This window comes from Rosa chinensis, chromosome 6, assembly GCF_002994745.2.
Source record: "Rosa chinensis cultivar Old Blush chromosome 6, RchiOBHm-V2, whole genome shotgun sequence".
NCBI classification, from domain to species: Eukaryota; Viridiplantae; Streptophyta; class Magnoliopsida; order Rosales; family Rosaceae; genus Rosa; species Rosa chinensis.
The window spans coordinates 62,334,123-62,347,197 of NC_037093.1; the positions used below are offsets into that span (position 1 = coordinate 62,334,123).

General features: G+C 41.7%; 2 protein-coding genes and 1 pseudogene across 2 annotated transcripts; 1 reads left to right on the plus strand and 2 right to left on the minus strand.

Moving 5' to 3' along the window:
- The first annotated feature begins 303 nt into the window (after positions 1-303).
- LOC112169795 lies at positions 304-4,009 on the plus strand (annotated as a pseudogene).
- Positions 4,010-5,433: 1,424 nt separating this feature from the next.
- LOC112169796 (1-acylglycerol-3-phosphate O-acyltransferase) lies at positions 5,434-8,805 on the minus strand. Its single transcript, XM_024306857.2, has 9 exons — positions 8,368-8,805; positions 8,018-8,254; positions 7,568-7,614; positions 7,310-7,428; positions 7,065-7,225; positions 6,232-6,341; positions 6,054-6,153; positions 5,843-5,966; positions 5,434-5,732 (listed from the first exon to the last, which is right to left on the minus strand). Exons 1-9 carry the CDS (start codon positions 8,739-8,741, stop codon positions 5,607-5,609), a joined length of 1,398 nt encoding a protein of 465 aa, XP_024162625.2. The 5' UTR covers positions 8,742-8,805; the 3' UTR covers positions 5,434-5,606.
- Positions 8,806-9,708: 903 nt separating this feature from the next.
- Positions 9,709-11,271, minus strand: LOC112169797 (V-type proton ATPase 16 kDa proteolipid subunit). Its single transcript, XM_024306858.2, has 3 exons — positions 11,094-11,271; positions 10,721-11,006; positions 9,709-10,147 (listed from the first exon to the last, which is right to left on the minus strand). Exons 1-3 carry the CDS (start codon positions 11,173-11,175, stop codon positions 10,015-10,017), a joined length of 501 nt encoding a protein of 166 aa, XP_024162626.1. The 5' UTR covers positions 11,176-11,271; the 3' UTR covers positions 9,709-10,014.
- Positions 11,272-13,075: the final 1,804 nt, after the last annotated feature.

Genomic DNA, 13,075 nt, shown 5'->3' on the forward strand with positions numbered 1-13,075 from the left:
AGCTAATTTACTTAATATATAATTATATTAATATTAATATATAGTAGAATTTCATCATGAAATAGTCTTCGAGAACATCATGCATGAAGATATGAAGAATTTTTCTTTTTTTTCTTCTTCTGTACTGTCTCTCCCTCGGTTGGGCCATTTCTAAGAAGTTGAGGCGTAAGCGCCGAAAGAAAGTGACCGTCTCATTATCACAGGCACACTGAAACGTCCTTTCTCTCTTTCTGTCAAAACAAATACAAAAAAAACAAAAAGAGAGGTTTAAATACAAACTTTTTGGGAAGAGGGAAGCCAAAACCAAAGCCAGAGCTTAACCCAGCCACTTACTTGGGTCGCCCACCCGCGGCGTCGTTTCTCTCTAACCGCTCCTCTTTCCGGTCCCTTCTCTCCTTCTTCCCCAGAAAACCCCACCTCTGTTTCCACCACCACACAAATACCAAAACCCCATTTTCAGTCTCACGCTCCCTAATGGCAACGGCTAGTTTCTTCTTTCTGATCATCCCAATGCTGTACTTCACCGCCGCATTGACCGCCGGTCAACTATTACTCTCCGAGATCCAAGCCTTAACCACCTTCAAGCTCAACCTCCACGACCCGCTCGGCGCCCTCAACGGCTGGGACTCCTCCACGCCATCCGCCCCATGCGACTGGCGCGGCGTCGTTTGCTTCAACAACCGAGTCCGGGAACTCAGCCTGCCTCGCCTCCACCTCGCGGGTCGACTCGGCGACCAACTCGCCAGCCTCCGTGACCTCCGCAAGCTCAACCTCCACACCAACAACTTCAACGGCTCCATTCCTCCCTCCCTCTCCCAATGCGCCTTGCTACGCACCGTTTACTTGCATGGCAACTCACTCTCCGGCGACCTCCCGCCGGCGCTTCTCAACCTCACCAACCTCCAAATCCTCAACCTCGCTCACAACTCCCTCTCCGGCAGAATCTCCGGCGACATTCCGGCCAGCCTCCGATACCTTGATCTTTCCTCCAATGCATTCACCGGGGACATTCCGGTGAACTTCTCCGCCAACTCGCAGCTCCAGCTCGTCAATTTTTCCTTCAATCAGTTCACCGGCGGCGTTCCGCCGACAATCGGACGGCTCCAGATGCTTGAGTATCTCTGGCTGGACTCGAACCAGCTGACGGGCACGCTTCCTTCGGCTATTTCCAACTGCTCCTCCCTCATACATTTCAGCGCCGACGACAACGCGCTCCGAGGACTAATTCCGGCGACTATCGGCGCCATTCCGAAGCTTCAGGTGGTTTCTTTAGCTCGGAACAGCTTATCAGGCTCAGTCCCGATAGCTTTATTGTGCAATGGGAATGTTGACTCTTCTTCACTGAGGATAGTAGATCTAGGGTTCAATGCGCTCACGGGAATTGTGCAGCCGCAAAATGGAAGGTGTTCGAGTATTCTGGAGGTTCTGGTTCTTAAAAGCAATCGCATTGGCGGCGCGTTCCCAAATTGGTTGAGTAATGTGACTACGCTGAGGGTTTTCGATGTCGCTGGAAACTCGTTTTCGGGGGATTGCCGACCGAAATCGGCAATCTTTTCCGGTTGGAAGAACTCCGGGTGGGTAATAATTCCCTGAGCGGTGAAATTCCTACTGAGATTGCAAAATGCAGTTTGTTACAGGCTCTTGATCTTGAAGGGAACCGCTTTGAGGGCCAGTTTCCGTTGTTTCTGGGAGGAATGAGGAGCTTAAAGGTGTTGTCCTTGGGTGGGAATTTAATCTCGGGTACCATCCCGTCGAGTTTGGGAGCACTGTCGGGGCTAGAATCCTTGAACCTGAGCGGTAATAATCTGACAGGGGAAGTTCCAGTTGAGCTCATGCAGCTAAGCAACTTGACTAGCCTGAACCTCAGTAATAACAAGTTTTCCGGTGAGGTTCTTGGGAATGTAGGAGCATTGAGGAGCTTGCAGGGTTTGAATTTGAGCAATTGTGGGCTTTCAGGTAGCGTCCCTGCGAGTGTTGGAAGTTTGATGAGGCTCGCTACACTGGATTTGAGTAAACAAAAGCTCTCTGGTGAGTTGCCTACTGAGATTTTTGGGCTGCCAAATTTACAAGTGGTTGCTTTGCAAGAGAATCAGTTGTCTGGGGCTGTCCCTCAAGGTTTTAGTAGCTTGACTGGTTTAGTGTACCTAAATCTCTCCTCCAATGCCTTTACTGGTGTTATTCCAGCCACGTATGGGTATCTACGGTCACTAACTGTTCTATCTTTGTCAAAGAATCGCATTTCCGGTGTGATCCCACCAGAGCTTGGAGATTGTTTGAACCTTCAAGTACTTGAGCTTAGTTCTAATCAATTGGGGGACAAAATTCCAGTTGATATCTCTCGGCTATCTAGTTTGGAAGAGCTGGATTTGGGTCATAACAAATTGACAGGTGAAATACCAGAGGAAATTTCCAAATGCTCTGCTCTGACTTCATTATTGTTAGAGGAAAATCAACTTTCAGGGCCAATACCAAACTCCTTGCCTTTGTTAGTGAACCTTGTGGTGTTAGATCTTTCCTCAAACCAGTTGATTGGAGCAATCCCGGCAAATATTTCACTCATTCCTCACTTGAAGTCCTTGAATTTGTCTAACAACAACCTATCTGGTAAGATTCCAGAGCTACTGGGTTCTCAATTCAATGGGTCTGTCTTTGCAATGAACCCGAAATTATGTGGGAAACCATTGGACAGAGAATGTGGAGATGCGAAAAGGAGAAGAAGAAACAGGTTGCTTTTATTAATTGGGGTGGCTGCTGGTGGAGCTTTGCTTCTGTTAATGTGTTGTTGTGGCTATGTCTACAGCCTCTTCCGCTGGCGTAAGAAGCTTAGAGAAATGGTAACTGGGGAGAAGAAGGGTCCCAGTCCAGGCCGTGCAAGCTCAGGCGGAGAGAGATCTGGTCGTGGAAGTGGAGACAATGGAGGGCCAAAGCTTGTTATGTTCAATACTAAGATTACATATGCAGAAGCATTAGAAGCAACAAGACAATTTGATGAGGAAAATGTGTTAAGCAGGGGAAAGTACGGACTGGTATTCAAGGCTTCATTCCCAGATGGAATGGTGCTCTCAATTCGACGCCTTCCTGCTTCTTCTCTTGGTGTGCTCGATGAAGAGACGTTCCACAAAGAAGCCGAAGCTCTTGGCAAGGTGAAGCATCGGAATTTAACAGTTCTGCGTGGCTACTATGCCGGTCCTGATGTGAGGCTACTTGTATACGACTACATGCCTAATGGAAACTTAGCCACTCTGCTCCAAGAGGCTTCTCACCAAGATGGTCATGTACTAAATTGGCCAATGCGGCATCTCATTGCACTTGGCATTGCTAGAGGCATAGCTTTCCTGCACTCAGTCTCAATGGTTCATGGTGATGTGAAGCCGCAAAATGTTCTCTTCGACGCTGATTTTGAAGCCCACTTATCGGAATTTGGATTAGACCGGTTAACCATAGTCTCACCAAAAGCCTCCTCATCATCATCTGCCGCAATTGGTACATTAGGCTATGTGTCACCCGAAGCAGCACTAACCGGGCAGGCAACAAAAGAAGCCGATGTGTATAGTTTCGGAATTGTCCTGTTGGAGATCCTAACCGGAAGGAAGCCAGTGATGTTTACTGAAGAGGAAGACATAGTGAAATGGGTGAAGAAGCAACTACAAAGAGGTCAAATCACAGAGCTGCTAGAGCCTGGACTACTTGAGCTAGACCCGGAGTCATCAGAATCAGAAGAGTTCTTATTGGGAGTAAAAGTTGGACTACTCTGCACCGCACCTGATCCACTTGATAGACCCCTCATGGCTGACATTGTGTTCATGCTTGAAGGTTGCCGCGTCGGACCGGACATACCATCGTCGGCTGATCCAACTTCACTACCTTCACCGGCCTAATTTTTTATTTTTTATTTTTATTTTTTTTCCTTCTGTTTTTCTATCAAGAAAAACGTGAAATCATTGATCATTGTACTAGTAGGTGTTTTCAAATCTTGTGATTAATTATTAATTCCATTTTCTTCCATTGACCCCGGTTTCATTCCTGCTTTTGCTCAACTACATTATATATTAATTTTAAGTTGTCATGTCATGGTTATGGCGTCACCCCGGTCTTGATACCTTTGAGACAGTGGAAGAATTTCCAGTCATTTGTGCGGTTGATTATTAGAGTTTGGTACCTGTAAAAGAGTATACGAGTATATTTTATGTTAGTAGTCTTGGTATTACGGTTATAGTCGAGCCTCTATCAGCTCATGCTACGCTACGTAAATGCTTTCTCTTAAGATTTTGGTCACTATCCCCTGAGGCCTGAAATGTATGATTTCAGATTGAATAAAATTTCGTCTCTCTAAAGAAAAAAATATAATGACCTGACGGCGCCGGAGGACCACTCAATCTCTACGGTCTTTTTATTTTATTTTTATTGGTCTGACAATCTCTACGGTCACGTTCAAAGATTTTCCGTTATTCTCGTAGTCGTAAGGAAGAAAGGGACCCGAAAAGGGTCTTCTCCCTTTAATACTATTTTCCCGCCAAATAAGTGGCACTTAATCCGTGCCACGTGGCAGGTTTGGGAGGAGAGCGGAGAAAGTAGCCGTTAATGTGACAGAGGCGCCCTTATCGGAAAAGGTAATGGGGTCCTCCTTATTTCATCGGGAAAGTGTTGACCGTCACGTGGTCCCTGACCGGACCTACGTAAAGCCATTGCCACTTTATACGTGAAGCAATTATACGAGACCCATCTTAGCCCCACTGTATCAGAGTAGCTGAGTAGAGAGGACAGATTTTTATGAGTAAGAAAATCCTTGTGATTTGAATAGAACAAGAACTGAAACAGAGCAACTCACATTCATTTCTGAGTCACGAAGATGACCAGAGCAGCATCACTATGGTACAATTCAACTGTCCACGACATGTCGTTCTCAGTTGTCACCTTCACTCTGGCGGCCCTACTCTACTGGCCTCTGATTCCAACATGGCATTGAGTTGGGGGCTGACACCCGGTCGTTATGGTAGCTCATCAGTAATTACACACAGGCACACAGCATGTGTCAATTTAAATATTTCACCTGCCAATCTGCCATAGTGAAACATGAAACTCTTCCCGACTTCTACCATGTTTGGAGTATCTCATGCTCCGGGTTTTGAATCGTCACAACTCGTTTATAACTGATGAATCTAAGCTCGGAGCATCACAAGCTCTCAAGAACCGTAGTTTTCAGCAGTTCTTGTTTAGTGAATTCGCTAACACGGCTAATGGATTTCAGATGCGGATGAGAGCCATGCCGGGTGCCAGACCCGGCATATTTGCTCTAACGCAGTTGCAAAGGATTTACTAATCGTCAGCGAGATTAAATCATGACAGCGAACAAAATAGTCCTTGAAAATGAAACAGAATGGATGCTTTAAATTACAACTGCCGCTTGTTTTTCCTTGATAAATATCATAGATGTAGAGACACCAAACAATCCATTGTTGGTTGGTATTTATGCATAATGAGTGTAGCAAATACAGATACTCAAAGAATATAAAGATTTAATCAGTGGAATTTGAATGAATCTTCTTAAATAAGGAGATTGTTTAATATATATACAGAGGAAATGAGAAAGCAACTAAGTATTCATTTCAAGCAGCTGTCAAACTTTCAGGCAAAGATTCATTGTCTGGGTTAGGTGACAGAAATCTACGGCAAGCGTACAAAACAGCTGAATGGAAACCCTCGGGATTGTCTATGAATACGAAGTGTCCCGCCTGCAATTATTTATGGGAAAACTTTTATTGATACAAACCAATCCATCATATACACTAATTATTGAGAAGCAATATAAGCATACACAATGGAGGGAGGGAGAGAGACTGACCTCAGGAACTCTAATAATCTCACATGGGACCTTCATATCCTTGCGAGCTTCTTGAGCCCCTTGATAATTCATCCAATCTTGATAGCCATAAATAAAAGTAGTTGGCACTTTCCACTCTGATGCACTGTACATAAAAAGGGTAAATGTAAACACAGATTGACCCCCCAGAAACATACCAAGACAAGAAAAAAAATCAGTAGAATCAACAGACCTCTGAAGAAGAGGCTTCCGAGCAAACGCTCCGAAAGAAAATATATATTTCAAGCACAATTCTCCACTTGCTTTGGCAGCTAAAGTATGGTACACGTAATCTTCAATTGAAAAAGCAACTATTAGAGATCTTAAAACTGTGATAAGTGCTATACCGAAATAACTTAATATATATCAACCTGTTAGCAGTCGTGATTCATGTTCATTTAGGGTGGTCCCTGCTGCACGAGCGCCAAATCTAGTATTTGTGTAACCCCGAACAATCTTTGGACCCCAAGGCCCTAACCCTCTGCAAAATAAATAAACAGCTGAATAAGATAACCACATCTTTCTCTGTTACACCACTAAATGCAGTAGATTCCAACTTGCACCAAGACCAAAAGCATAATGAGAAGAAGTACCATATGCTCAAACTAGCAATTTGGGACAAGAAGCAACACATTAATCGAGAATGCAAAAGTAAGATTGAAAAGAAAGGTAGATGCAACTAGTCCTCCATACTTAATAAAAGATCAGTGTGAATGCCTCCATACTGAATCGCAGCCCACATAAGGGAAGGGGACTGGAAGGATTGGATGGTGGAATCATGGGAAAGCACTATGAGTGGAAGAGAGAAGCTAAAAGTTGTTTCCAGTAAATGCCAGAGAAAATTCTTTGGATAACCAAGGATACCAATAACCAGAGAGGAATCAAATGATCCCCCAGACAAATATGGTAAAAGGTTCAAAGAAAATAGACAATATGAAATGGTATCCAGAATCATAAGCAGAGAGAAACACTACAAACTAGCTGCAAATGTAATGATTATCTCAAGACATGAAACTCTGAGATGCCTTTAGACCACCCAAAGTAAGCCAGGCATGCATACGAGTGTGACTTCGTGCTGTGTAATGCAATTATGCATGCACCATAGGCACATGTAATTGCTAAGAAACCTAAACAACACAAAATGAAATGTATAGCTTAAATCATGGAAATGGATATATCACCATGCTTAAATCATGTTAGTTACCTGATTAGCTTCTGAGGAGTAAAATTAGACTCCCATAAATGGTTAATAATTGCTCCTTTCCATGTTGTTTTAAACTGCATAATCCACTCATTCCTTGCATCTTCCGCTGACGAGAACCCAGCAGAACCCACTAAAACTAAATGCTTAATGTGCTCTGGATGCTATTAATTACATAAAATCAACATCAGTGACAAAAAATGCCAGGTGGTGCCTAGATTCAAAAACCAATCTGGAATGACAAATACCTTTAGCGCATACTTAGCTGCAACATACCCACCAAATGAATGTCCAAGTAATATAAAGTTGCTGAGATTTTTGGCTTTCCGCCATTCTTCCAAAGAATCAATAAACCATGCTTCAGTTTCTGCATTGCCAATTCCAAATTTAAATAAAAGACAAAGATACTTTATTCTTATTGTCAACATTTGTCAAGAATTACATCACTCATCCATATACAGTGATATTGAAAGTTCAGTTTTTTTTTTTTGACATAGTAGACCTACCTTCAGTGCTTTTGCATGTAAAATCAGGTCTGCTTGATCCACCCCAGCTGCAAAGAAGACCAAAACAAGAATTTGAGCACACAATGTCTCATAAAGAAAGACCCCTAATAGCACTACCCACATTGAGAATCCAAAAGTCAAAAGATTTCACCATAAATTAGGGAACTAATGCTTCCAACATCAGTTGTAAAAGAAAAGTTTCAATGTTTCAGTACTTTTGTAGTAGAAACTCCAAAATAAAAGTCTCTGAAAGGGTGTATATTCAACTTGGCAACCTAATGTCTCACACAACTATAGACTTGCAACAAGTAATTAAGAAACAATTTTAGTTCAGGAGAACGAGGAGGGTCACAAACAATTTTAGTGAATCAAGGTTTGCTGCATATTGTATATTACGGAATCAAATTGAAGCATGTGAACATTGCATTGAAGCCGAAAAATAGCTCTCACCCAAGTTGATCAATAGCAATGACCCTGAACCGACTTGCAAGGGCATCAAAATTTCTAAAGAAGAAACCTTGAGAAGCACCGTAGCCGTGAACCATTACAAGAGTAGGAGAATCCTCTTTGCTGTCAAAAGTAACCGTGTTGATAAACCTTTCCTCATTGCTTGCCGACCGAAACCACCTCACCTTCGACCCGGGCGGGCCGGATCCAATATTCACCCGCTCCTGAACATATGGAGTCCTGCAAAACCCAACCAATTCACAATTCATTCATAAGAAATTCACCCTTCAATTACGATTCTTCATTAGGAAATGAAATTCGTAACACGCAAAAAGGTGGATTGGATTAGTTACGCGACAAGAGAGAGGAGGCGCTTCTCCGCGGCGATGATGTCATCGGTGGAGGTCGGGATCCAACGGAGGAGGGAGGGCCAGCGCGATTTTGACTTTGTGGCTGTGGCGGTGGAAGCAGAGGGTCGGAGCTCGGCGGCGGCGGCGGACCTACTGATTTCTTCGGCCATTCTGGACGAGAGTCTACGCAGGTTCATACGCTTTTCAAAGCTTCGTAAGTGGTTTGGAATAATCGACGCGCTTGAGTTTATAGACGACGACGACGCTTCACCGCCGATGTGCGCGCCTTTTTGACTAGGACCGGGATGAGCTTCGAATCTAAGGCGACTATTCTGGCCACGTGCGAAATTGTGGATCGTGTGGTGTGGGGAGCACATAATCCCCTCGCTTACGTGATCAGTGACTGCTAACGTTGAGCTTTGGCGACAAATAAAAAGCGTTGGCAATGACGTAACAAGAAAAACCTTATTTATGGTTATGCTTGGAACGCAGTATAATCTCAACTCAATTCTCTAATCGTTTAACTTCAATCACCCCCTCCCATCTCTATCTACTTCTGTGACTTGAAAACTTTTACTATGTTTATGTTTTGGAACATATTGATAACTTGTAGGGTCCATGTAGAAAACTTGAAGCGACACTTGCTTTCGAATGTGTAGAATTTTGACAGTAGTTTTCCACATTTTGCGTTCTATAGACCAAAATAAATGCTTTGCAACCCTTTACTTGGAGAGGAAGAAATAAAAACCGAGAGAGTGGCCGATTTGCGGAGAATGGTTTCTTTTGCCCTTTTCCACTTTGTTTCTTTTTGAAACGCATTGGTTTAATATCCAATCATTTCAAACGCATGCATGAGAAACTGAGAACCGGTTAAAGTGATTGGGATGCTTTTAAATCTCATGATTGGGTTAGTTGTTCTTGTTTCACTCACCCTGCAGATTATGGAGACTGTTACTAAGACAATCTGGGATAAAAAAAAATAAAGTGATTCATATGTGAAATTACTCCATTACTCATACTAGATTAGCAACATTGAGCTGCATGTTGGTTTAGATCCCAAATGGATTGAGATTTGAAATATATTAGTCATTCTGAGACCTCGTATCATGTTCCAAAGTATTTCCTTTTTCCATAGATCTGCCATATCACTGGATCCAACAGTACAGAAACCAGAATATATACCATATGCTCCAGACTATCCTTTTCTTTTCGAGTCTGTTTGATTTACCCAACTCGAGATATTCAATCTTATCATGGCAAGTCCATCACTTGGAATTATTATATAATATAACTGACATGACAATATTCCATCTATGGCCAGCCAACCAATTGAAAGGTAGAATATGAAGAATATAGCTAACATAATACTACGAGAAATAATTTTAGACAAAGTAGTGTTAATTTCAATTCTCAATACAGCCCGGTCTAATGAAAAGAAAATTGAAAAAGGATGCAAATTTATTCAGAAGTAAAACTAATTGCTAATTCTATTTTCTACCTTTGGCACATAAATACTACCAATCCATCTGGCAGACATCGATCACAACAAACAAGAATCTGCAGTACACTTCCAAAACGAAACTAGAACTTATACCAAAACATAGAGCTTGTTTAATAGCAGCAATCGAGAAATCCACCCAGCACAGCTTTCTAGTCGGCTCTTGACTGACCTGCTCGGGAGGAAAGAATGATGCCAACAATGAGACCATACAGAGCAAGGGCTTCAGCAAAAATGAGAATGAGGATCATCCCAACAAAAAGCTTTGGCTGTTGGGCATTAGCTCTGCAAAGTAAGAAAAATACAATCAGAGGAGATTTTAAACCAAGTGCAATAAGACACTACAACTAGTAATTACGATCTTTCATATACATTATGAAGTCACAACCAGATATGAAAGAAAGCAGTGAATGATTTAGTACTTCTTTAATGGTGTTAACAAATGCTGCAGATGTACTGTATACTACAAATTTGGAAAACAGTTATATGAAAGAATATAGTTTCTGACATATTCAAGCTAAACTAAAAACTTATAATGTGCATTTCCAAGATCACTTAAAAAACTAAACCATGTGCAAAACCAGCTCAACAAACTCAATAAGACAAAATCTATTTATTAAATTGTCATCCAATGAGTTACAGTTTGCTCTATTGTTAGTTTGTTACCCATAGCTAGAACTCAGATTGTAATCTCAAATGTTTATGTGGTTAAACTTAAACAAGCACAGATTAAAATCACAACTACGATATTGTAACCTGTACAAACCCCCTCAAGAAACAAATCAATCAAACAGATACATAACAGCATAATTGCAAAGAGTTTATACGCGGCAAGTATGTAGAGCTAAGAAGCCATACCTAACACCAGCATCACCAACAATGCCAATAGCCATACCAGCTGAGAGCCCAGCAAGGCCACAGGCCAGACCAGACGAGAGATGAGCATAACCATCAAACAGGTAATAGGATTTGGCCTTAGGGTTGATACCGGTACTAATGATGACGGCGATAATAAGGCCGTAAATTCCCAACACTCCCGCCATGACCACCGGAACGATCGACTTCATGACCAGCTCCGGCCGCATCACTCCCATCGACGCCACTCCTACTCCACTCTTCGCCGTTCCGTACGCAGCTCCCATACCTGTGACAACAAACAAAAACCGATCAAAATCCCTAATCGAAGAAACGGCGTCTTCTAGCTTAGATCTGAAACCGAACAGAAACGTACAGGAGAAGACGAGGGCCGCGGCGGCGCCGAGAAAGCCGAAGAACGGTGCCGTTTCGTCGCCGCTGAACGTTGAAGAAGCCATTCTTCTCGATGTTACGGACAAGATCTGAATTCTTAGGGATTTTTCTGACTCTCTCCACGAGTGTGCTTAGAAGAGCTTTATGCTTCTGTGTTTCGATCTCAGCCTCAAACGGGATGGTCCTAATTTTACGATTATGCCCCCGATTTTAGAGGAGTCACGGGCGACGTGGTGCACGTGGGGAGATTAGTATCATGGGCTACGTTCCAAATGGGGCCATTTCTTAGGCCTTGTCCAATTTCTTGTGAAAGAGACCCGACCCGAAACGTCAAAACTTAGACCATATCTCATATTTTCTACTTCTATATCTATCGAGCTAGTATACTCTCTGTATCAAACTAGTCTACTTAATGTATTGATATATATTAAGAGCATCTCCAATAGTGATACTTATTTTCCTAGCTAAAAGTGAAATATAACTAGTTAGCTATTAAGTTATGCTCCAGCAGAATACATAAATCCCAAACTAAATTTAGGTTTTAGTTAAATTGTCTCCATCTCTAGCTAAATATAGCTAGAAAATTTAACAAAAGTTAAATTTAACTTTTGTTTAAGTATTCTGTTATAGTAGAATTTTAGCCTAAAATTAGCTAAATATTAAATTTATTTTGAAATAAGTATTCTCTTAGAGATCCCTAATACAGTGGATAAACCAATTCTAAAGGAGAAAAAAGAGCTTTTAACATTCTTTTTGTAGAGTGAATTTTTGCAGATACACATTCAACACCTTCAATTTTTTTTTTTTCAAACATTCATATTTAAGAAAGCTACATTTCCTTTTTTTTTTTTTTGGCAAGTTGCGGTCGTTTTGCAAGATGATTCCTCTATATTACAAGGCTATTGTAAGACTCCACAAAATCAGCCATCCATTAGCGGAGAGCAGCACAGCTTGTGATACGCGGAAAAGAGCAAGGAATTTATGACTTCAAAATTAACAGTAAACCATTTAAAGATTTTGGCATGATTTCCAGCATATGTGAATTTTGGACACTTCTTTTGTAGCCAAAAGCTTCTTGGGTTACATTCACCAAAAAAAGAAAACGCAGGAAAGAATAAGTAGCAAGGTAAAACACACAAGCATGTCTCACCGGCAGCCAGTGGTATGAGATTACATAACACAATACCGCATAGATCTCTCTTTTCAAATGACAGCATACATCTTCAAATCCTATAACATCTTTGTGCAAAAGAATGACAAATTTCAAATGCCTAGACAAGCATTTAAACCTGTAGAGCGGTAGCAAATGCAAGGGGAAAAAACATACCTGAAATTGATAACAACAAATAAATTAAACGTAAAACCTGGGGCGTATTGCTCAAATCAATTTAGGGATAAGCACGTAAATTAAAAGTAAAATGAACACATATTTTCCAACTCCAGTAAAGAATCATCTGAACAGCTAGCTATGTCAAATATGAGCCACAACACAAACGCAGTTTTAAAAAACAGTTGTCTAAGATATACATACCTCCTGCCCTCAGAACAGCCAAAAATAGCTTTCCCAGCCTAGCAACAATAAAAAAGAAGGATGATCAGAGAGCTGGACAGTAAAACGGATCAAGGAGAAAGGATGATCAATTAGCTTCTGATTGTGACATGTTCAAGCAAAAGATCAAGTCCTGCATTTCATTCTGCAACCCCAACCTAAATACACAGTTTCAGATGTATAAGATGAACATCAATTACAACAGATCTACATATTCACTTTCTGGATCAAAATATACAATATCACACACACACAAAAATTCATTAGTGGTTGGAAGCTGGACATGGTTGAAACTAATAGAGCAAGACAAGCCTCCTCACCCAAGGCATGCACTCAAATAGGACAAAATCCAGTAAGCAGAAACTGCAGCCCTCACACGGCTGCTAATAATGCGAGATGGAAATTTAACTTTGGGG

Excerpts from the sequence above, each read along its gene's own strand:
- LOC112169797 (XM_024306858.2), bottom strand. The coding sequence starts at position 11,175 with ATGGCTTCTTCAACGTTCAGCGGCGACGAAACGGCACCGTTCTTCGGC. Across the intron at positions 11,007-11,093 it reads CGCGGCCCTCGTCTTCTCCT|GTATGGGAGCTGCGTACGGA; the intron begins GTACGTTTCTGT and ends TTGTTGTCACAG. Across the intron at positions 10,148-10,720 it reads GTTGGTGATGCTGGTGTTAG|AGCTAATGCCCAACAGCCAA; the intron begins GTATGGCTTCTT and ends CTTACTTTGCAG.
- LOC112169796 (XM_024306857.2), bottom strand. The coding sequence starts at position 8,741 with ATGTGCTCCCCACACCACACGATCCACAATTTCGCACGTGGCCAGAAT. Across the intron at positions 7,615-8,017 it reads ATTGCTATTGATCAACTTGG|CTGGGGTGGATCAAGCAGAC; the intron begins GTGAGAGCTATT and ends TCTTCTTTGCAG. Across the intron at positions 5,967-6,053 it reads CGGAAGCCTCTTCTTCAGAG|TGCATCAGAGTGGAAAGTGC; the intron begins GTCTGTTGATTC and ends TTTTATGTACAG.